Genomic DNA, 21,914 nt, shown 5'->3' with positions numbered 1-21,914 from the left:
ATTTGGATTTACTTGAACGGGGACTTGGTGGCACTTGTCTTGGCCATTGCCGCAATCTACAGCCCTCGCACAAGTACCAATCATGTGAGGCAAGAGTCAAGAGCACACACACAAGACCGCGTACGAGTTGGCAGCAGAGCCATGTGCACGCACCATCGGATGAGCCTTGGCAGCCTTGGGAGGTGCCTTGCGCAGTGCGGTAAAGGATTGTTCCTGCACGCTGGCATCCACCTCGGGTACCACGTCGGCTGAATTTTGCCAAACGTTGTCAATCAGGTTGTCGTACAGCTCGGCAGAGCTTACGGTGGCTGGCTCAGAGAGCTCGCCTTCTTCGCCCAACGGTGCTTCGGGCGTTGACTCGGGGGTGGCCTCGACCTCCAGGGGCACGGGGCCCCCTGCCTTGGCCTTTGAGTGCACATTATCCATGGTGGTAGCGCAACGAGTGTGGTGAGGCAACCGCAGCGGTCATCAACGTACAAATTTCAATCAAGGGAGGGTCATGGGATGAAACTCACTGGAACAGGGGTAGGAACGACACGGCCCCCAACTTCAGACGATGCGTTGGACACTTGCAAGGAGGACACGCGTTGGGTCAGGGACGTTGTAGTTGCGGCCGCTGTTCCGTTGTCATCGATGGAAATGCGTATCAACGCGTCACCGAAGCAATGTGCTGTGAGAATCCTTTCAGCAAGCACACAGGCACCCACACAGAGCCACGACGGCCATTTGGTGCAGAGGTTGATGACGCACCAAGACCAGCAACTCGCACGTCGCTAGCGCGACGCGCAATCTTGCGCGCATTGCTCTCAGCATGATCCACGGATTCTTGCAAAGAGCGGACACGCTGCTTCAGATCCAAGAGGCGCTCACGTTCAAAGTCATCAATTTGTTGCCGGTAAGATTTACCACGTAGCCTGATGGCCTAGCGCATGACCCCAGTGAGCAGGCAGAGAGACCAAGTGTATGTGAGTGTGTGCGAGAGGAAAAATAGTTTTTTCGAGTTGAAGTCGCAGCCAATCAAGAAAGCTGCCACTCGATATCGACAACAACGTCAAGATGGCATGTATGGTCGTGGACACACCTCCACTTGTGCTGTCAAAGCAGCTTTGCGTGACTCGAGGGGAGTCAACGAGACTTCGACTGCATATTGGTCTGGCTGCCAGGCATTGACGGCGGTGGAGTATTGGCGGTTGAACTCACCGGCGTCAGCCTGCAAAACGGGCAGGCAGGCCGATATTCTCAGGAGCATTAGCTTCAAAATTCAAGCACAACGCCCATCGCGAGATGTCCAGACACGCAGTGAAGATATAGGTGCGATCATACCTCTTCTTTGTAAGACTTGACGCGCTCTTCGAGGCCACGCCAGTCAGCCACCAACTCGTCGCGATTCGCCGATGCTAAAGGCAAACGTCAAGGCATAGCGGAAATGTGTTTGAGATTGATGGGGGTTGGTGGCGGGGTGGGTGGGCCAGGGCGCCGTGATCGTACCCGTTTTCTTGCCCACAGCTGTCATGAAGGCGTGCATGCGTTCTTGGGTGGTCACGCGCGTCTTGACGTTTTCTGTCTGCTTTTGCAAATTTTCAATATCTTGCTGGCCCTTGTCGCTTTCGGGATGGGCCTTTTGAGCCTCTGCGGCGACGGCCAGCTCTTGGTTAAGGTCGTTGAGTTCCGTCTGCAGCACAGTACCAGCCTGTTCGTCCAGCAAGCTGATGGCCTGGTAGTGGGGTGGGAGCATCCAAGTGAAGTGAGCTGGAAATACGGAGACGATGGACTACGCTCGGCGTGCTGATGGGTGGCTGGGCTCGGTGCGAACCTGCTTGGCTTGCCCCAGGCCTCGATCAATCGCATCCAACAAAGCCAAGTACACAAACCCATATTGTACCTGTTGCCCCAGATTGCCACGGAGCAGACTGTTAGCGCCAACGAACCCAACGAATCAAAGCAAGCGAAACAGGCAAGTGACCAGTGCATACAGCAACCGGCAGCGTACCAGGGTTTGCACAAGAAAGTTGCGGGATTTTCGCATTTCCGCGACCACGTCGCGCGGGTGTAGCATGGGGTGCATGTCTTCAGCCGCATTGCACAAACGATCTATGGCAATGTAGGTACCGGTTCGCCCCACACCCGCGCTGCAATGGATGACCAAGGGCGTTCGTGGGTCGTGGGCGCGGTAAATTTCATCGCGAAAGTTGAGGAGGTCACGGGTGGTGTTGGGGACGCCGTGGTCTGAGCGGGTGAGGTGGATTGGGTGAGTAGGGAATGGCATGGCTGTGCTGAGGCCAGGCATGGGGTTGGTCCACTGCCGGCACATGGCTGGCGAAGCGCACTGACCGGGCCAAAGAATGTACTGCATTTGCTGAACGGGCACGGTCTGGCCAGACGTCTGGTCGGTCAGCTCAAAGTGGCGCTCAATAAAGCTTGTGCGAGCCACCTCGGAGATGCTTTTGATAACAAAGTTGCCAACACGTAACTAAAGCAAAAGAATGTGAGCCACGGACATGGGCGGGGATCATTTGGGAGCAGGATGTGTCATTGCAAAGCCAGAGGTAGGCGGCACGGCACAATCTCTCACTTCAGAGTTGGGGTCGGGCCAGTAGCGGTGACACTTGAGCTTGCCGGCTTCCACCTAGGGGCGCGCGGCATGAGCGGGAACGGGGTACGACGGCGAGCTTGGTTGGACAAGCTCACTCAAGGCAGAAAGATGCAGGGGAAGCCCACCTCGTTGGTGATCATGACGATAAGGCCCACGGCTTGCTCCCAGATCATCTGCCAAAACCTGTGACGGAGAGAAAGAAATTAGATAAAAATAGAAAGGGGCCAGGGTGGGCGGTGCCGGGACAGCTGGGCATACGCGGCAAAGGCATCTGGAACTGGACCCTGGCAAGCAATATACGCCTTATCGCCTTTGTAGCCCGGAACCCAATTGGCGTTGATGTAGTCGTTGTTCTTCGTAGCCTATGAGCAGGCAAATGAGGCCGACGTGCCGTGAGACTGTGGTGGAAGGCGCGCTTTTGCTTTGAGAACCGGGGCACTTCACGGACACTGACCTCACTGGGTTTGACGGTGACGCGGGAATGATCGTAGGCGACGATATTGATGTAACTATGGTCGAGAATGAGTGACACCAAGGCGGTGAGCTGGACGACAGTCGGGTTCCAGGTGAATTGGCAGGGCTGGGTGGGCGATCTGGGGACGCGCACCGATTCTGGGTCACATTTTCAGGCCGTTTCGAGGCTTCCGCTGGTTGATCAGTGCCGATGGGAGCAAGACCACCGTATTCCATCTGCCAGCCTTGGGGCTGCTGTTGTAGGCCACGCAGATGGGTCTGCACAGGTACCACAAAAGGCAAATGAAAAAGGGTAAAAAATAAATAAATGAGGCGAGTAAATCAAATGAGGACGGAGGATGGGTAGTGGCTCGAGTACCATCCCCTGCCACCTGGCTGGCCAGCAACGTTGGGCAGAGGGCGAAGCTAAAGCCACACGACAGTCCTGTGGCTGCTAAACTGGCAGAGCATAGCATCTTGAAAGACTGGAGGTGCGCACCTTGAGACGTCGGGATTCAGAGACAAGGTAGGTAACCATCTGGTCGAGATCAGCACGTGTGTACTCGCGCTTGGTCACCTTGGCGCGAGGAGCCGATCGGGGTGAGGAATACCCGAGCAGAAGTGTACGGGCAGGCAAGGTGGGAGTGTGTTCTTGATGGGGACGAAGTGTCTACCTTTTGGCGATGCAGTGTGGCGGTGTGCGCCACGGTATCTTTGGTGGCCAACTGTCCCATGATTGCCGGTCCTTGAGCGTGTCGCCAGAGCTCTCACCCACTTTGTTGCTGTCACCAGTCAAGATCCTTGCCTTCAGAAGCACCCCCTTGCCCTTTTGGTTTCTTGAGCCGCCTCAACGTTTCCAAGTGGCTGCACAGCCTTGTGGTTGCTCGCTGGGGCTCCAGCACCCATCCCAGCACAACAGACAAAAACAACAACAACAACAACAACAACAACTCTAACACCAACAAACATCCATGCAAGCAAGCATTCAAACAGAAGCCTGTGTACAACAGCTATTCCAAACATTTGCTGACAATCTTGCCATGCGCGTGTGTGAATCTCAGCGAGTCATTGACGTTCAGCTTTGAGCCCGAGGTCATGCACTTTTTTTTCCCCCTCGACTTGACTGGTGGTAAGCACACAGACAGCCCGTCATGGATTGCCATCGAGGGCAGCGGCCCTGTCGGCCCCTGTCGGCCGTCACCAGGTGCCAGCGTCGCCCTGAGCGATCTGTGGCCTTGGGGTTGACCTGAACACGGCCACTGCCGCACCGTGCTGTCGTCCCCCGATCGCCGGCTCTACCTGAATGCATGACCCCTTCCCACGTCTTGTGGCATTTCATCTTCCTGGTCGCTCTTTGCTCGTGTCTCGTGGCTTGACTTGGTAGCACAACTCTTCCGTGGCCCTCAAAGGCATCGGCTCTGCTCCAAGTCTTACACTTGACCTTCACTTTTCCATCTCTCTTCTCAAACCGACGTCATGGCCCCCAAGTTTGACCCCAACGCGATTGACTACGGTATGCCTCTCGGACCATTGCCGTTGCCGATTGTTGTCTGACCGTCGGCCAGTCTGGCTCTTGCTTGTGATAAAACGTTGTTTTGCTTGGCCGTTCCGACTGCCATTTGTGTTGAAGCCCACATGGGTGGTTTTCTTCGTTCTCTGGTCTGGGCTGCTGGTTCGGTGCCACTTGCTCTGCTGTTGTGCGTGGGCTCGACTCTTGATGACACTTTTCTTATACAGTTATCCCTGGCTGATGGTGGGGACGCCATGCCCTGCCGCCTGTGATGATTCTTTCTGTCTGAAGTCAACGTGCCCTTTTTCTTGTTTTTTTGTTTTCTTTTTCTTTTTCGATTGCCTGCCGTTCGGCTTTGACTCTTGATGACACTTTTCTTATACAGTTATCCCTGGCTGATGGTGGGGACGCCATGCCCTGCCGCCTGTGATGATTCCTTTTGTCTGAAGTCAAAGCTTTTTCTTTTTTACTGAGTCTTGCTTGTTTGACGTGTGTTACGCATGTGGTCAAGATTAAAATACGTGTGCACGTGTGCACCAATTGCGCTGGGCACCTCACTTGGTTTCTACCTCCTTTTTTTTTTTTTTTTTTTTACAGTCTACCTCCGCGCCGTCGGTGGTGAGGTTGGTGCCACTTCGGCTCTGGCCCCCAAGATTGGTCCTCTCGGTCTCTCCCCCAAGAAGGTCGGTGATGACATTGCCAAGGGCACCAAGGACTGGAAGGGTCTCCGCGTGACCGTCAAGCTCACCATCCAGAACCGGTAAGACTTGATCGTCCTTTGGATTCACGTCCTCGTCATTTTGCTTCTTTTGTGTCGAATTCCTCATTCGTTGTCTCGGTTTTCCTCGTGTGCAGCAAGGCCACCGTCTCGGTCGTCCCCTCGGCCTCCTCTCTGGTCATTGCTGCCCTCAAGGAGCCCGTCCGTGACCGCAAGAAAGAGAAGAACGTTGCCCACAACGGCAACATCTCCTACAACGATGTGTACGGCATTGCCAAGACCATGCGTGGCCGCTCCATGGCTCGCGCCATGTCTGGCACCGTCAAGGAGATCCTCGGTACCTGCCAGTCGGTCGGCTGCACCGTCGACGGCAAGCACCCCCACACTCTGATTGAGGAGATTGACAACGGTGATCTCGTTGTTGAGGACTTCGAGGCCCCCAAGGCCGAGTAAGCCGTTTTTGTCTCATCTCTTCTCAACCCTAATCAGAATTGGATTTTGAAGTTCATATCTTATCTTGTCTCGATCGAGCGACCCTGACGGCGATGATTTTCTTGAAGATCAATTTCGTTTATGCACTTGTTTTATCGACACCAAACAAAAATATGAAACAGTCGGTGCAAACGGCGCGCAAAACATACAAACAAGAAACAGTTGTCGCGAGAACCACGGGAAGATGATCATAGCGACAAATACCAGGTCAGGGGTCAGGGGGTGGTACACTTATTGCCTTTTTAGTATTATTATTATTATTCAAAGTAGTCTGCGACGAGAAAGACTGGTGCATCGCTGGTGCATCACCATCGGTTGTCGAATCAAAGGGCATGCCCCATTTTCTTAAAGGTGATCGTAACAAACTGCAAACTACGTGAGTCCCTCCATCACGACAAAGCCACGAGCTTGCACCATCTCCTCAGCCACAGAACCGTTGGTGGACTCGTCCAGTGCCAGGTCGTCCAGGCGATCAGTTGACGTGCGCGACAGGGCCAGGGAAGAGGTGGCTCCCACACTCTCGGCCACGTCACGTTCAACCATGAGCAGGCGGTGCTCGGGGCCATGTGCGACCTGCTCGGCTGCTGCTGGGCCAGGCTCGGCCTCGGCCGCCAAGAGAGGCATGCCGGTCAAGCGGCCAAAGGCAGTGGCAATGCGACGTTCGTACTCGGCCGTCATGTGGGCTGCAATCGCCGACTTGTACACCAGGCCTCGCATGGAGAAGAAGTCATCCGTCAGCGCAGCATCAATGTCTCGACAATCACCGGTCCCAGACAGGGCTACGACGCGGCCAACGTGCTCAAAATGCTCGAGATTATCCTCAAGCTCGTCGGCATGCACTTGCAGGGACATGAGGCTGTTGGCGACCTGCTTCAGCACGCTCTGGGCCACGCCCAGGCCTCGGACGCTATTGCCGAGCAATCGTGGTACAATGTCCTCCTCGTTGACCCAGGAGGTGAAGTGGCGCTCGAAAAAGGGGTGAGCGGCACCCGAGTAAGTCTGATCCGAGGTGCCGGCTCGAGAGGAACCTTGCGCAGAAGCAATGGCATCCAGTCCCTGCTCGAGCGAGTGATCACGGAAGAGAATGCGCGGGCTACCAAAAGTCAGGACTTGAAAGTCGTGCTTGAGCATGACGGGCCGCAACTCAGGGTCCATAAGGGCTAGAAGAACAAAGGCCGAGGCGTAGCCGCCACCGAGCGAATGGCCACACAGCACCAGGCGCAGGCGTCGATTCTCCACCTTGCCTAGCTCCTCAAGGATGTGGCGTTTGATGCTGTCGTAGCAGAGAGCAATCTGGTCCACTACGCCGCCATGGACAAGTAGCGAGGGGCGGACGGGGTTGTGCGGGTTGGTGTGGGGTGGCGGCGGTCGGGGGGGCACGGCACTTGCAGAGTTGGTGGGGGTGGGGTTCATGACGGAGCCAGAAAAAACGGGGTAGGGGCTGAGTGGTGCGCGTGAAAATATGGGTTGATTGGCCGGCTCGGTGGGCGTGTCGCTGGCAGCTGAAGGCACCGTGAAGCCCCAGCTGTGCGCCAAAGCCAGAAGATCCTTGGGTTTGGTTTTGGCATCAATGGCAATGTCGGCTCGCGTTTTGGTGCCACGAAACGAGACCACAATGGCGCGTTGTTCATGCAGTCGCATGACACCATATTGAATCTAAACGGGGTTCGTGAAGACCAAAGCTGAGATGACCAAGGGGTTCAGACACGGGAGAAATGGGAGCAAGGTGGAGGAGGAAAAAAACAAGAAAACAAAAACCAAAAACGACAAAGTGGGGGCAACTTGAAAAGAGCTGGCGAGTGGAGTGTGGACTGACCTCTGAACGAGCGGCGGGACGCAGCTTTTGACAAGCAGAGCAGACGCGGAGCTTTTCGTTCATCCCGGAGCAGGCGCCGCAGACCGAGTGGTAGCAGGCCGAGCAATGATAGCGGCTGAGCTTGGAGGAGGAGACGAGGGCAATGCGCTCACGGAGGGTCGAGGAGCCAGAAGTAAGGGAGGCAATCATAAAGGTGGAGCCGCAATGATGGCAGGCCAGGCCATTTTCGTTGCGAAAAGAGTTGCCCGGCGCCGGGTGGAAGTGGAGGACCCGGAAGCGGGTCACGTTGCGCTGGCTGAGGACGGGAAGAAACCATTCGACGTCGGTTTGTTGCATGACTTTGGGGCGATATACGGCGCGGGCCGTGGCAATGGCAGCCAGGGCGGTATCCATGATGGCCGGGTCGAGGATGGGCGTGCCAGAGACGGCGTCACCCTCGTCGCTCATCATAAAGTTGTAGCCGACGAGGCTGGCGACGGCGGTGCTACCATAGGTTACAGGCCGCCAGCGTAAGCGGCGGAAGGCATGTTGAGCGCGAACCTGCCCCGTCATGGGCGCTGACACCAGCGAACAACCGCGCGGCAGCAAAAAGATGCGCGCGCACGAGAAGAAAGGTGGTGGCGCAAAGCAGTGCTCAAAGGAAGACCAAAGCTCGCAGGTCGGAAAGAGAAACGGGAAGCGCGCCACACAAGCAGAACGGCAGCGTCAAAGTCGCGGTGCGGTGGTGTGGCGAGGGCAGCCTCAGCCAAACTCTTGGTCGCAAAAAGTTGGTCGGTACTCTGGAAGAACAAATGAGGCAAACACAGCAAGGACGGGGACAAGAAGAGAAAAATGCCCAAAGCTGCTGGTCACACCGCCAGCAACCTCACGCAGAAGGCGATCAAGAGACGGAAGGAGCCTCGAGAAGCAGCGCCCGCGCAAGTCGACGTCGTCCGCCCCTCTCTCCAAACAAGCAGCTGAGCGAAAAAAGGAGGGTCTTGAGGTCAACGGTTGTGCGTGCGAGCAGTTGCCGATCAGACAGGATCAACGTCGTCGTCGTCGTCGTCGTCGTCGTCGTTGTCGTTGTCGTTGTCGTGGCAATCAGATGAGCACGGCCTCTTTTCCGCATCAACACACCACCGCCAAAGCTGCATCCGATGGCAATGGCTGCCAAATCAATGTGAGAGAGATGAGAGATGAATGAGGAATATGAGAGAGAGAGAGAGAGAGAGAGAGAGAGAGAGAGAGAGAGAGATGAATTGTGTGAGAGAGAAAGAGGGATTCAGAGAGAGAGAGAGAGGGATTCACAGAGAGAGAGAGATGAATGAGATTCAGAGAGAGAGAGAGAGAGAGAGATTCAGAGAGAGAGATGAATGAAGGAGAGAGAGAGATTCAAGAGAGATGAATGAAGGAGAGAGAGAGATTCAAGAGAGATGAATGAGGGAGAGATTCAGAGAGAGATGAAACAACGAGAGCGAGAGGGAGGATGTGCAGGTCGATGTTGTCGTGGCAGTTCGGAAAAACGTACATGTGTTCAAACATCTACGTCAACCTTCAATGGATACAGCAACAATAACGTTGATGAAACGAGAAAATCTTCAAAAAGTCTTCAAAACGCGATGACAATAATCAAAACAAAAAATGACAGGTTCAAGGCTGCTCCTTGACGGCCCGTACTTGTAACACAAACACATGGATAACAAACATAAACTAACACTGATATCTGGTTGATATCTACATTTACTCGCTTCTCCACGACACAAACCCCGCCTACGTGGATAAGCACACATCACCCTACCCCAAAACTCCAAAACCCAAAACACACGCTACATGTGTCACCGCATATATGCTGACATTATAATCTGACATTTACTTGGCCTTAATGTGTGACGTATATCACATTATCGCTTATTAACCGTTGGGATCCGATTCCGACTGTGTGTGTGTGTGTGTGTGTGTGTGAGCTCGGCGAGTGCTGCGCCGGGAGGTGGTCGAGCGAGGGCCCCTCTCGTGCGTGCGTGCGTGCGTGTGTTTGAATGTCTGCGTGCCTGTGGGTGGGGGCGAGGAGTTGACGCTGGGTGTTGGTCGATTGCAGCCGTGGCGTGTGAGCAGGTTGGTTGTTACCTGCAATGGTCAGGTGCTCGATGCGTTTTCGCTCGCCGTGTTCTCGGATGTGCCCTCAATCAAAAAGCGCCATTCTTGCCAGGGACGAATGCATCATGGACGACGACAATAGCAGCCAAAACAGTGCGCCGGTACGTCGATCAGGGCCCAGTGCCCAGCACCCCGCCTTGATGGCTTTTTGCCAACTCGGCACCCGTCGATCTTGATTCTCCCTCGCCCAAACTCTAGGAAACGGAGCAACCGCGGCGCCGCTCCACTCGCTTGCGCCGAGCTCCCGCCTCCGTCTATGCCGTCGCGAATGTCAGGTCCAAGGTATTTGTTTTAAAACCGATGTGGATTCAATCTCTCTGCTACTCCTTTTGTCGCTTTTTGGCGTCGTTGCATGACGTTGGCCCTCGCCACTACAGGTTCAGGATGACAGTGACGAGGATTCAGCCGAGCACGACTCGGCCGAAGAGGCCAAGGAACCAGGGAGCGACGACAACGACGAGGACAACAGCGGAGAAGATGACGCACAAGATGACAGCATGCAGAGCCCCCCTGCACAGGTATGAACGAGTCAGCACCGTGCTTGAAGAGTGATGGGTCATCTAACATGGGCACGGCGGTCGAATCGTAGCGTCGCAGCGCTCGCCACCGGCATCTGCGCTTTGAGACCCTGGATGAACGCACTCTCTTGGTACGTGTACCAGTCCTGCTCCATCGCTCCTCCACTGCCTGGAGCCTCACGCAGCTGCATGTTTCGCTTCTCATTTTCACCCCCATGTTGCCTATCCCTTTGACCTAGCCCCCAGCAAACAAGTATGGTCATCAGCTCGCTGATCTGACTTGCTTCCCCCCCCCCCCCCCCCCCTTTTTTTTTTTTACCTTTGCATTGCTCGTCAGCTCTTCCCAACCCCCTCATCGTCTCATCGTGCATGCGACAGACTGTACATAGTTGAGCCTGCCAAATCAGACTCTGAGGAGGAGCAGGGTGAAGACGAAGGCGATGATGACGATGGAGATGCAGAGGATGATGAGGATAACAACGACAGTGATGCGGCCAAGGCCAAGACACCAGTGGCACGGCGCCGCATCACTCGACCCCAAGCCACGGATATCGTCGTTCTGCCTCCTCTACGCGAGGGCTTGCGTGTTAGGCGCATGTCCCGACAAGCTGCCGCGGCCTTGCACCCCGAGCTTTTGGCCATGGTGGATACGGGTCTCATTGACGCAAATGGTAATTTCACCGCCGGCGCTGTAAGTTTCAAATCTCATGTCAGGGACCCAGACCAAGCTGCTTTCGTGGCTGAAGAACCTTTTTTTTTTGTACGAGTATGCGAATTTGTTTTTGCTTGGCCTTCTTCCTTCTCAAGTTTGTCTCTGGCCCATGGTAGCAGCTTCATGTGGGTTCAGATGGCGAAGACGCCTCTGTCACGGAAAGCCGCCACTCTTCTGGGCACCGACGGCTGCGAAGTTCACGGCGCACCCTCGCCCGCGTGAGTTGCAGCCCTCTCATCTTGTCTGCACAGTGCGAGCTGTCTTCGTCTCCTTTCCCTGTCTGCTCGACCACCGCAAACCTCGTCTTCTCTCAATTCGCTTGCATTCTTAACTTGGACCCCGCCCTTCCATTGATGCTGTCCAGAGCAACCCAAGTTCTGCCGGGTCCGACTCGGACGACCAGTTTGCTGCTCGTGCGCGCCCTCAACGTTCCCACAAGCCGGTGGATCGCTACGCGCCCCCCAGGTGGCACTCGTTCTACTAGGATTGCTGGCTTGGAACAAGCCATCCGTTCCTGGGGATGATCTGCTCACGTGCTCTATTTTGATTGGACCGACAGCCCATCACAGCCGCAGCTAGCCAGCAAACTGACACCGGCTGAAACAGATCGACTGACGCGTCTGCAAGAGAAGTTGGACCAGGAAATGAGCCCCGGGCAGTACAACCTGCGACATACTCGCACGCGTAGCGCGGCCCAAATCACTAGGCCGACAGCCTCAGCCAGCCGCTCACAGCGGCGAGGCAGCACACGACGCCGTGACTCGCATACGACCCGCCCCGTATGGTTGCTGGTTCCGGCTTGGCTAGCTCCATGCGTTCTCCCTCTTCTCGCTTGTTGCACTCACGCACTCATCTCAAATTGGTCGATACATTGTTTTGAACTTGAAAACTCAATGCAGGCGGAGCGGCGGCGCACTCGCTTCCGCAATCTCGAGCGACACGGTTCGTCAACCGAGGAAGACATGGATCCCGATGAGCTTTATTTCCAGGTGTGCCCATGGTGCCCCTGCTCTCGTAGAACCTGTTCTGGTGCCAGCGAACGCTTCTCTGTCTCACCATCTGGTTCTCCATACACCTTCCCGTCCGTGCAATCTTTAGATTCGCAAATCCAAATCCATGAGCAACGCCCGTGATCAGATGCTTCCCGTCAATTTCAACGCCGCAGGAGGTGATCGTCACGTTTTGTGGGAGCGTCAACGGGCCCACCGAGGCAATGCACTGGGCAATAGTGGAGCCGATGTTGAGCCCATGTCCATCGATAGGTCTGTTCGCGAGCTTTGCGCTGCAATCTCGGGTGCCCAGCCACAGTTTACCCTCCTCTTGCTGACACGAACAAATGCTTGGCAGTCATGTCACTTTTGAAAGCATCGGCGGTTTGGATCACCACGTTCAGTCTCTTCGTGAGATGATCGTGTTCCCGCTCCTCTACCCCGAGGTGTTTCAAAAGTTCAAGGTGCGCCACCAATGGCTGGGGTTTGCGTCTGGGCCGTCGAAATGACTGACGCCTCGCCATGTCCTCAAGCGTAGATGGATCCGCCGCGTGGTGTTCTTTTTCATGGACCACCTGGCACCGGCAAGACCTTGTGTGCCCGCGCCCTCGCGAATGAATGCTCCAAGGCGGGTCAGCATGTGAGCTTCTTTATGCGTAAAGGTGCGTAGTGGCGTAGTGTCTGGTGAGCCTGTTCCCCGTCGCGGTGGGCCATGTTGTCCCTCACTTGGCCTCGCTTGGCTGCGTGTTCTTGTGACCAGGTGCTGACTGTCTCAGCAAGTGGATTGGTGAATCAGAGCGCATGCTTCGCCTTCTGTTTGACCAGGCATATGCCATGCGCCCTTCCATCATTTTTTTTGATGAGATTGATGGGCTGGCACCCGTCCGCACTAGCCGCCAAGAGCAAAACTACAGCTCCATCGTTAGCACCCTCTTGGCGCTCATGGACGGTCTCGATTCGCGCGGCGACGTCGTGGTCATCGGCGCGACGGTAAAGTTTTGCAATCTATGTCTCGGTCGACTCTAGTCAGACGCCGGACACAGCTAATTTTGAGGCCGGCTGCTTGTTTGGGATCGCAGAATCGCATCGACCACATTGATCCTGCACTGCGACGCCCGGGTCGCTTTGATCGCGAGTTTGCCTTTGAATTGCCTTCCTGTGAGGCACGCCAGCAGATCCTATCCATCCACACTCAGGTCTGCAGCGCCTGCAGCGTCATAGCTTCCTTGGCGTTGAGCCCATGCGCACGCGGCCGTGTGTTTCGCCTGGAGTCGTCGACAACGCTCCCTCAACCGTGGTGCTTGTGCCCTTCATTCCTTGATTCAGGCGTGGCAGCCGCCCTTGGCCAATAAATTGCTGAGCGATGTTGCCAGGCGGTGTACGGGATATTGCGGGGCCGATCTCAAAGCACTCTGCACTGAAGCAGCTTTACTCGCGTTCCGCCGCATCTATCCAGAGGTTTACTCGAGTGAAGCCAAGTTAGACATTGATGTGAAGACGATCGAAGTGGCGCCCAGTGATTTTGTCGGAGCCATGGAAAGCATCACCCCAGCAGCCCAGGTGCAGTTTTGGCTACCATACCCCCCCTTGCCTCTCACCTTTCAGGATCTGCGGCAACACCATGCTTATCCACGCATTCCATACATTGCATTCAACGCACAGCGCGCTCGGCAGCCGTCAGGACAGGGCTTGCCACCGCTGTTGCGCCCGGTTCTGGCCGATGCGCTAGAGCGCCTCAATGGGCGTCTGGCGCACATCGTACCGGCCATGCACGCCAATCGTCTCAAGTAGGGAATGCGTCTTACTGCTATCTTTTGGGGTAGGGCGCTCAGTCTGAAGAGCGAGTCAAGTGAACGGTTGACTTGCACATGCTGATTGGCCTAACCTCGTTTTTGTTCTACTTCTGCTCAGCGTCCCGCTGAATCGGCAACTTGTCAATGCGCAAGCGAGTGAGACAGCCAGTCTAGCTCTTATGGAGGGAGGGCTTGCCGAAATGGGTTTTCCTTTTGCTCCGCCACGACCACCGCTTTGCGGCTTGCTGTTGTTGGATCCAGAACGATACGGCGTCGCCAGTCGCCTGGCGCCCGCGCTCGTCAACTTGTACGAGAAATACCCGACCTTCACATTGGATTTACCTTCTTTGTTCGACTCGACGGCGACCCGCTCCCCCGAGGAATCAGTCTTACAGGCACGTTCTGGCGGCACCATGCTGACCTGGCTGGGCATTACATGTCACGCATTAAAATGTCCTGGTAAATCATATCCCAAGTGCTCTGGTCGTGATTTAACTCTCGCGGCACGGCTATCGGTGTTTTTTGTTTTTTGTTTCTTAGATTGTGCGAGAGGCGCTGCGCCGCGCGCCTTCGGTGCTCTACTGCCCAGCTATCGACGCCCTCGCACAGCACGCGAGTGACGTGCTGCTGGCTGCAATTGTGCAGCTCATTCAGGTGGTGTCAAATGTTTTTTTTTTTGTTTTTTTTTTTGTCGCAGCTTTGTTCGGCGTGTCCTGTAGTACCAACAATTGTCTTTGTGTCCTTCTTGACAGAGTTTTCCGCTTCGCGACAAAGAGGTCTTGTTGTTGGGCACCGCCGAGGACGCTCAAGCCATCGGACGGCTGCGCGCCTTATTTTATGAGGAGGAGAGCGTTTCGCTGTGGCAACAACCAGCGCGGGCAGTGGACGCAATTATGGAGATGGTCCACACGCGCCCACCGCCGCCATCCAAGTGGAGCATCCGCGTGATGGCCAAGCCCAAGTCTGCAGCCGCGCGACCAGCGCGTCAACTCAGTCGAGCAGAGAAGGTCAGCAGGTCTTGAGCGCGCAAAGTTGTCTCCGTTTGTCCCAGTGCCTCACTCCAACCAATGTCATCACAATGTCGAGTCTCATGGTGTGGCTGCGGCGCCACTCTCGTCTCGTCCACCTAGGCATCGGTGCGCCAACAACAAGCGGCTCTTTTGCGAGAGTTGCGCATGTACTTGCGAAATGTTTTACGTTCGCTCACCCGCGAGCGCAAATTTAGCATGTTTGCTACGGCTGGTGCGTCATTTGGTTGTTACTGGAGAGCCGTCAAATTAGCCGATCCAAAATCGCTAATGCATGTGTGTGTGTGTGTGTGTGTGTGTGTGTGTGTGTGTGTGTGTGTGTGTGCAGAGGCCTATGAGGACGTGCCAGACTATATGGAAGTGGTCAAGCAGCCCATGAACTTGGAGATGATGCTTGACAAACTCAACGAGGAAGAGTACATGTGCACGGATGACTTTTTGGCGGATCTGGACTTGATTGTCGAAAATGCTTTGACGTATAATCCCACCACTGGTCAGTCACCGTTGAAATAGCTCTGTTCGCGTTTACTCCATGTGCATCCTTCCTGTGTCTGATTCTACTGCAGCCTCCTCGCACTGGCCCTGTTGTTTGGCACTTCGCCCTTGCCTCCTTGCTGGCTTGATATGAAGGCCTGCTCATGTGTGTTCTTCTGCGCCGCGGTGTTAATCTCTGGCGCCGACAGCCCGGCGTGATCGCGCTATTCGGCAAGCGGCCAATGACCTGCGGGACGAAGGCCATCATCTCATCGAGAACGCAGAACGCACGCACGGTGAACTGCTCCAGGTGCGTTCTGGTGACTGGTGTGGTTGGTGGCACCCATTCTCGAACGCAATGCTTGACCTCGACTCATCGTGTTGTTGAACTTTTGGTTTCGGCTATGGAACTCGGGGTGGCGGCTAGGAGTGCCGCCGCATCGCTGCTGCACGGCGCCAGACGGAGTCGGCCGTGTTGCTAAAGTTGGCACAGGGTCCACGCACTCGACACAGACAGCAAGTGCTTGAAGATGCCGGGGTGGAGGTAGTGGATGAGCGAGATCCGCTCGCGCTCGACGACGAGGGCGCCGATGAGGCCGAGCCTGCCATGCCTCATACTTCAACGGCTTCAGCTGCAGTGGTGCCAGAGCCGCAACAAGATGACCATGTGTCGGCGCCGGGTCGGGCGCCTGGCCCGGCAACTGCCTCAGAGCCACCCAAGTCTCCCTCAAACGCTGCGGAAAAAGAGATTGACAAGGACGGCACAGATGGTGCTTCAAGCCCCGTCACATCGCAAGCATTGGCGCCATCTGCGACTGATCAAAGCTCGGCGCCCGACGTTGTTCAGACCCCAGCTCGGGCTGAGAGCACGACCCTGCTGGTCGACGGGAAGACCGCGGCGTCAGCGTGTGGCGCGAGCAACGTGGAGGCTGAGGCTGAGGGCGAGGATGGACAACCAGCTGCTAAGCGACCTGCCTTAGACCATGCCATCAATGCGGCAGCGCCGACAATGCCGCCTGCGGCAGTAGTCGAGCCGGTTGCCCCCGAGCGCATGGGCACCGCGACCGATTCCGAGGAACAAAAGGATGTCGAGGGATCCACGGAACCAGAGACGCGGGATCCAGAGGGACCTGCGTCCGTCGAGGCTACCGAGCTGAATGAAAGCGTGGAACACGATGTGTTGCAAGACATGAACGCGGGAACAACTCGAGATTTGTCGGAGAATCGCATCAGTCAGGTGCCCACGGCAGCAGCACGAGATCAGCTCTTTGAGCGCTGGATCGCCGAGTACGACAAGAAAGGTAAGCCAGCGTGCCCATCTGTGTGTGTGTGTGTGTGTGTGTGTGTGTGTGTGTGCGCGCGCGCGCGTGTGTGTGTGCGTGTGCGTGTGCGTGTGCGCGTGTGTGTGCGTGTGCGTGTGCGCGCGCCCCTCATGTCGTGTTGCTTCGCTCATGAATGCTGGCTTGGATGGTACCGGGCAGAGCTTGTGCTGGCGCCAGAACTGCTGCAGGAGCTTCGACAGGTCTGGCAAGAGGTTGGTTGGCCGCGGTGTTAGCAACAAAGAGGCACACCTTGCTTGGATCTGCTTCCTTACACATTTTATTTGGCTGCCGCGCTCACCCGACCTGCCCACTCCACTCGTCAGATGCTACCGGCGGCCTGCGACCTTCAGCGTTTGCTCAACTTTTTTTACCGGTGCCTGCGCCTCCTGCATGAGCACCGGCTGAATTGGGACAAGACGAGTCTGCTTCTGGTTTGTACCCAGCACTTTCTCATCCACAGGCCGTTCGTTGATCATCAGCTCACGTCTGCCTACCACGTCTGTGCGCCGTCCTTCCTCCTTAGGCGTTGCGCAAGGTCACTTTCTAAAACACAAACAAAGTCTGACAAATTAATCCGAGAATCAATCTGACAACGATCAACCTGTCAACGTCAAAATAACTCGAGAAGCTATTCAAAATCATTTGGCGCTTTGATTCAAATCCCATGGTGTTGGTGGCAACCAAAACCCCCAACCACTTTTGGTTGTCATCCATTCTTGTTGTGGTTGGTAAAGACTCCTCTCAGGTGTGTGTGTACGTGTGGCGTTCTCAAGCAGTTCCCAACGTTACTTTTGTACCCGCGTATACAGCGCCAAAACATCAAAGCGGGCTCCAGCTTTGATCCTGTAACGTTCACCATAAGGGGATTTGACGTGTGCGACGACGCGGCTGCTGCTTTCCCTTCCCGTTTGCGCTTTGCCCCCTCGACCCTTGCGCGCGAACTTGCGCTCTTGCCTCGCGGGATCAACACAGATTGGCATTTTCCATCTTCAACTACTCGAGTGCATCAATAGACCCACACTTCCAAACCTTACCAGCATCATGACTTCAGTTCAACTCTTCTCTGGCCTGAACGACAAGAGCAGCTCGCGCGTGCTTGCGCCTCCCGGCGGCCGTTCCAACATCTTTTTCGGTGACGCCGAGCCCGCGCCTGCGCGTGCCCCCCGTGCGGCCCCTGCTCCGGCCCCTGCCCCCATGGCGACTTCGTCGTACGCCCCCGCGCACAAGCCTTTGAGCGAGGTCAACCACGTTACCGCGCCCGCCGCCCATGGCAAGCGCGCCTCCAACATGCATGGCAGCCACACCACCTCCCTCGATACGGGCAAGCACCGTGACGTGCACACCTCGTCCCGCGTCCTCAACCCCCCTGGTGGCAAGTGCCACAACATCTTTGGCTAAGCCAAGATGGGTCAGCTTCCCGCTTTGATCCTCATACATTCAGATAGAAAAGCCTGGCTCGTTTCTATGTTTGTGCCGTGTTGCTGTGCTTTCCTCCCTTTCACAAATGGCGGCTTCCCCGCCACTGGTGGTCTTGAGTGATTTGATGTTGGTTGTATGTCCGCCTGCGATTTTGCTTGATTGCAGGCAAGTAATGGAAACGCTCTACCAATTCTATATAATCGAATGCTTGCCTCGAAACGCCCGAGAAGTCCCTCACATCAGTTGGCACACCCGCACCATCTCAGTCCGACCTGTAACACGTCCAGCCCCAGCGGATGGCTCTCAACAACGCGACAACAGCTAATAACACTCTAGCAATGAAAAAGACACAAGACTAAGCCTCCCCAAGGCCGTAGCTGTCAGGCTGGAGATTCACGCTCTTGCCCAGCAACGCAGCCGTCTCCTCCGATACAATGTCATTGAAAGGCTAAGCAGAATCAGCACGGGAAGGCGCACAAACAAGCCCGTGATTTGTGAGAGTTGAGTGCTGCTACAAGAGAGCTGCGCGTCAAGGTTGCTGACCTGTACTGTGCCCTTGGCGAGGACGAGGAACACGAGCGCTCCAAAGGCGAAGATGGACGCTGAAAGATAGAACACGTTCCTGTATGGGTACAAGGGGTAGAATGTGAGGTCTTGGACACGTAGCACTCGAGCTCTTTCGCCCATGGCAAACGCACCGCCATTGGACTTGGGCTATGTGCTGGGAGCAGCGCTTGTAGTTCCCAATCTTGGCCGGCAGCGATGAGTTGTGGGTGCCTGGGCTCGTGGTGGTCTTGGCCGTCTCGATACCGTCAATAAAGGCCTGGACATCAGCCGGCAGCGAATCGTCCAGCGCACTCAGATACGTATGGCAGGGCACGTCTGTTGTGTTGGGAGGGCACTGGCCGGGTCCCTCCCAGTAAGTGTCGGCCACACAGTATCCATCCACATTGATTGTCTTGTCGCAGAGCGCACTATGCACAACAAACACCGAGCCGGGCACATTGCATCAGATGCGTGCAAGCACCAATAGCAACATTGTCACCAACAATGGAATCGTGTGTGCCATACCAAGGGGCCAAGATGCCGGCGACGGTGGGGCCCACAAAACCGGGAATAGTTCCGGCGCAGTTGGTCAGGCCCATCAGCACGCCTGAGCGGAAAAGAAGTGAGGCGGGGGCGCGCAGGGACTATTCTCAAGGCTGGCGTTGACTAAAACGGGCGTCACGCAAACCACAGACCGGCATATCGAGGAGAAATGTCGAGGTGGTTGATGTTGAAACCGCTTTGCACAAAGCCACCCGAGCCCACGCTGAGCGTGAGGTAGGTCACTGCAAGCGCATTCTATGTTCACGGGCGGGTCAAATAACACATCGCAAAATTTCCACCATGACAGAAACAGGTGGTTAGAGGCCACCAAGAAAGTTGGCTTGAGAACAAGCATGGTGGGCGCAGCAAAGAGTGCGCACTTGGCCTGGTTTGACAAAACCGGCAAGCACCAAAAAAGTGATGCCGATCACGTAACCGGTGGTGTTCAGGAGCTTGCGCACTAAGAAGGCAGAGCGGAGAACCAAAATGAGCTTTACTGCCTCTAACTTTTTTTTTTTTTTTTTGCAGTTATTTAAAGAGACTGGTCATATGCAAGCGATAGCGGCTGCCATGACGAACCAAATACGGTCGAGAAACGGCTACGTAAATGATCGGCCACCTGGCCGATGCCAATGGTCAAGAGGAACAAGGCCAAATAGGGGTATGCCGCATTGATGCCACCCTAAGCATATGATGGAGGGAGCCAGCACCCAGAGCAGCCAAATATCAGTGTCCAGGTTCTGTTGCTTTTGATAGGAGCGCTTAGCGCATGGCGTTGGGAAGACACGTGCGGACCGATTCAATGTTGAAGCGAAGGACGTCGTTAAAGTACGTGGGAAGGCAGGTAAGGAGGGTGTAAAAGCCCCAATTTTGGCAGGTATGAGCCACAATGATGGCCCACACCGCGCTTGAGGACAGGATGGGGAGCCACGGCGTTGGTGGGGGCTTTTCAGGGGAAGACTGATTGGCCATGCTCTCTTGGATAAATCGCAACTCTTCCGGCTTGATCCAGCGATGCCTATCCATGAGCAACGGCGAATGGTGTTGTGAGCCACCGCCACGTGAGTCAAACCCCGGCGCCTGTCTGTTTCCTCTTCCTCTTCCTCTTCCTCTTCCTCTTCCTCTTCCTCTTCCTCTCTCTCGCTCCCCACCTCGCGCATTGGGACCTGGGGTGCAAGAGGAAATGACAGGACACTCACGATTCGGGGTTGTTGGAGGTTGTCATAACCCACGCAATGAACCAAAGAACACCAAGCGTGCCAAAGACGTAAAACACAGAGGGCCAGCCCCCCAGAAAATCGCCCGAAGCAAGAACGCCAGAGATGGGAAGCGACACCACGGTACCAAAGTATGATCCTGCCAGGCCACGAGCCACGTACGTTTGTCAGAACGAAGGAGCATCTGCCGGTGTGGCGACGAATTGCAGAGGATACCGTCGACCATACCTGCGTAACAAATGGTGGCGAGGCGGGAGCGCTCGGCTGGCGGGGCCCAGCGGGACAGCATGGCATGCATGGCGGGGAAGGTTCCTCCTTCGCCGATGCCCTCGAGAACACGGACGGCCAGAAGCAGGCCCTTGTGGGCAGCCACGACGGGGGTCAGTAACGTCATGGCTGCCGTCACAAAGACACCCAAGCCAAAGACCCACTTCCCACCGAGTCGTGTGGCGACCCAACCCCCCGGGACTGCGGGTGAGCACAACAAGATTGGTGAGCCAGATATGACGCAGGCGGAAGAAAAAAAAAAGTTGCTGTTGTCTGGTGAGGGCTCAGGTGGACGGGCAAACGAACAAACGGGGTCATACTTTGGGTGGCAATGTAACCATAAAAGAATGAGGAAAGGATCAGCGCTGCGGGACGGGCATGAACATCGAGGGTGAGATCAAGAAGGTCGACCAGCAGGACCATGACCAGCGCGCCCTCTGGCCGGAGCCAAGCACGCATCGACGCATTGCGGACCTTTTTCCGTTTGTGACCAGTTGTACTGATCAGCCATCTTGACGGCTGCAACGCTAGTTCAGCCAGGGCAGCCACGGGTAACACCGCACAATCATGAGGCTGGACTGGCATCAAGCGGTCCGTGATGACAGGCGAGCCACATACCTTAGATTGACGCGGAGGGCGTAGACGTTGAGGAAGCCAAGAAACGCCATGACGGCAATGAAATAACGCGATGACTTGTACCATGGCGGCGACTAAATCAAAATTGCCGTGATGCACGAGATGTTAGGAGGGTCGATGCAGGCCTTTGCGCCCTTGGATTGATCACAACCCGCGCAAGGCATCAAGGAAGGGAGGCGAGCGGGGAGGGGGTCGACCAGACCGACCTGGGCCGGTGCAACTTCCTGCATGATGCTGGGTTGCCTTGGATCGGTGCAAACTCTCGCCCTGATGATCACGCGAGCCAGCCGATTTTTATTGTGAATGCCAGCACAGTACCCAACAGCCCCGATCGCTGGCCGTCCGAGCAACTGCCTCACCCGCTGCCCTTGATTTGCAAACTGAAGGAATAAGAACGTGCAAGATGGTCACAGAGAGAGAGACAGAGAGACAGAGAGACAGAGAGAGAGAGAGAGAGAGAGAGAGACAGAGAGACAGAGAGACAGAGAGAGAGAGAGAGAGAGAGACAGAGAGAGACAGAGAGAGACAGAGAGAGACAGAGCAGAGATAGAGAGAGAGACAGAGACAGAGACAGAGATAGAGAGAGAGACAGAGACAGAGACCAAAGAGACAGAGACCAAAGAGACAGCGAGCACATGTCAATGTTTTTTTGTTGATGTCTATGGTTCTGACTTTTTCCTACCACCACCACCATCTTGTTGTTGTTTTTGTTTTTTGGAGGATGAAAGCGTTTTG

At 55.6% G+C, this 21,914-nt stretch overlaps 5 protein-coding genes across 5 annotated transcripts; 2 read left to right on the top strand and 3 right to left on the bottom strand.

Moving 5' to 3' along the window:
• Window positions 1–8: 8 nt before the first annotated feature.
• On the bottom strand, window positions 9–3,780 carry MONBRDRAFT_26361 (uncharacterized protein; the record flags this gene model as incomplete). The annotated part of the gene is made up of 17 exons (XM_001746734.1): window positions 9–56; window positions 154–405; window positions 516–616; window positions 751–922; window positions 1,082–1,210; window positions 1,324–1,397; window positions 1,489–1,714; window positions 1,814–1,882; window positions 1,991–2,091; window positions 2,332–2,470; window positions 2,573–2,626; window positions 2,719–2,776; window positions 2,852–2,955; window positions 3,048–3,102; window positions 3,201–3,325; window positions 3,546–3,623; window positions 3,721–3,780. 17 exons carry the CDS (start codon window positions 3,778–3,780, stop codon window positions 9–11), a joined length of 1,845 nt encoding a protein of 614 aa, XP_001746786.1.
• Window positions 3,781–4,171: 391 nt separating this feature from the next.
• MONBRDRAFT_37505 (uncharacterized protein) lies at window positions 4,172–5,782 on the top strand. The gene is made up of 3 exons (XM_001746861.1): window positions 4,172–4,559; window positions 5,154–5,316; window positions 5,412–5,782. Exons 1-3 carry the CDS (start codon window positions 4,523–4,525, stop codon window positions 5,725–5,727), a joined length of 516 nt encoding a protein of 171 aa, XP_001746913.1. The 5' UTR covers window positions 4,172–4,522; the 3' UTR covers window positions 5,728–5,782.
• Window positions 5,783–6,138: 356 nt separating this feature from the next.
• MONBRDRAFT_9118 (uncharacterized protein) lies at window positions 6,139–8,134 on the bottom strand (the record flags this gene model as incomplete). The annotated part of the gene is made up of 2 exons (XM_001746733.1): window positions 6,139–7,422; window positions 7,583–8,134. 2 exons carry the CDS (start codon window positions 8,132–8,134, stop codon window positions 6,139–6,141), a joined length of 1,836 nt encoding a protein of 611 aa, XP_001746785.1.
• A 1,646-nt stretch (window positions 8,135–9,780) lies between these two features.
• Window positions 9,781–17,098, top strand: MONBRDRAFT_26358 (uncharacterized protein; the record flags this gene model as incomplete). The annotated part of the gene is made up of 25 exons (XM_001746860.1): window positions 9,781–9,816; window positions 9,914–9,997; window positions 10,093–10,233; window positions 10,305–10,364; window positions 10,473–10,486; window positions 10,612–10,924; window positions 11,310–11,410; window positions 11,505–11,724; window positions 11,845–11,934; window positions 12,044–12,207; window positions 12,293–12,398; window positions 12,473–12,596; window positions 12,695–12,924; window positions 13,014–13,130; window positions 13,261–13,721; window positions 13,989–14,034; window positions 14,268–14,381; window positions 14,480–14,734; window positions 14,858–14,969; window positions 15,009–15,248; window positions 15,439–15,539; window positions 15,657–16,530; window positions 16,711–16,763; window positions 16,875–16,982; window positions 17,075–17,098. The coding sequence occupies 25 exons, from the start codon at window positions 9,781–9,783 to the stop codon at window positions 17,096–17,098; spliced, it is 4,188 nt and encodes a 1,395-aa protein (XP_001746912.1).
• Window positions 17,099–18,325: 1,227 nt separating this feature from the next.
• MONBRDRAFT_26357 (uncharacterized protein) lies at window positions 18,326–21,816 on the bottom strand (the record flags this gene model as incomplete). The annotated part of the gene is made up of 15 exons (XM_001746732.1): window positions 18,326–18,418; window positions 18,514–18,592; window positions 18,669–18,944; window positions 19,042–19,123; window positions 19,212–19,314; window positions 19,440–19,519; window positions 19,639–19,741; window positions 19,855–20,077; window positions 20,259–20,415; window positions 20,505–20,744; window positions 20,864–20,908; window positions 21,018–21,070; window positions 21,162–21,253; window positions 21,386–21,446; window positions 21,539–21,816. 15 exons carry the CDS (start codon window positions 21,814–21,816, stop codon window positions 18,326–18,328), a joined length of 1,965 nt encoding a protein of 654 aa, XP_001746784.1.
• Between the last annotated feature and the right edge of the window lie 98 nt (window positions 21,817–21,914).

Source organism: Monosiga brevicollis, genomic scaffold (assembly GCF_000002865.3).
Source record: "Monosiga brevicollis MX1 MONBRscaffold_14 genomic scaffold, whole genome shotgun sequence".
Lineage (NCBI taxonomy): Eukaryota > Choanoflagellata > Craspedida > Salpingoecidae > Monosiga > Monosiga brevicollis.
Note: the sequence above shows the minus strand (reverse complement) of the source record. Positions and strands in the feature narration are given on the sequence as shown.

What these genes read in the sequence shown, in the direction of transcription:
- MONBRDRAFT_37505 (XM_001746861.1), top strand. Translation starts at nt 4,523, where the DNA reads ATGGCCCCCAAGTTTGACCCCAACGCGATTGACTACG. An exon ending in CCCCAACGCGATTGACTACG is followed by an intron (nt 4,560 to 5,153) that starts GTATGCCTCTCG and finishes TTTTTTTTACAG; the next exon opens with TCTACCTCCGCGCCGTCGGT. An exon ending in AAGCTCACCATCCAGAACCG is followed by an intron (nt 5,317 to 5,411) that starts GTAAGACTTGAT and finishes CCTCGTGTGCAG; the next exon opens with CAAGGCCACCGTCTCGGTCG.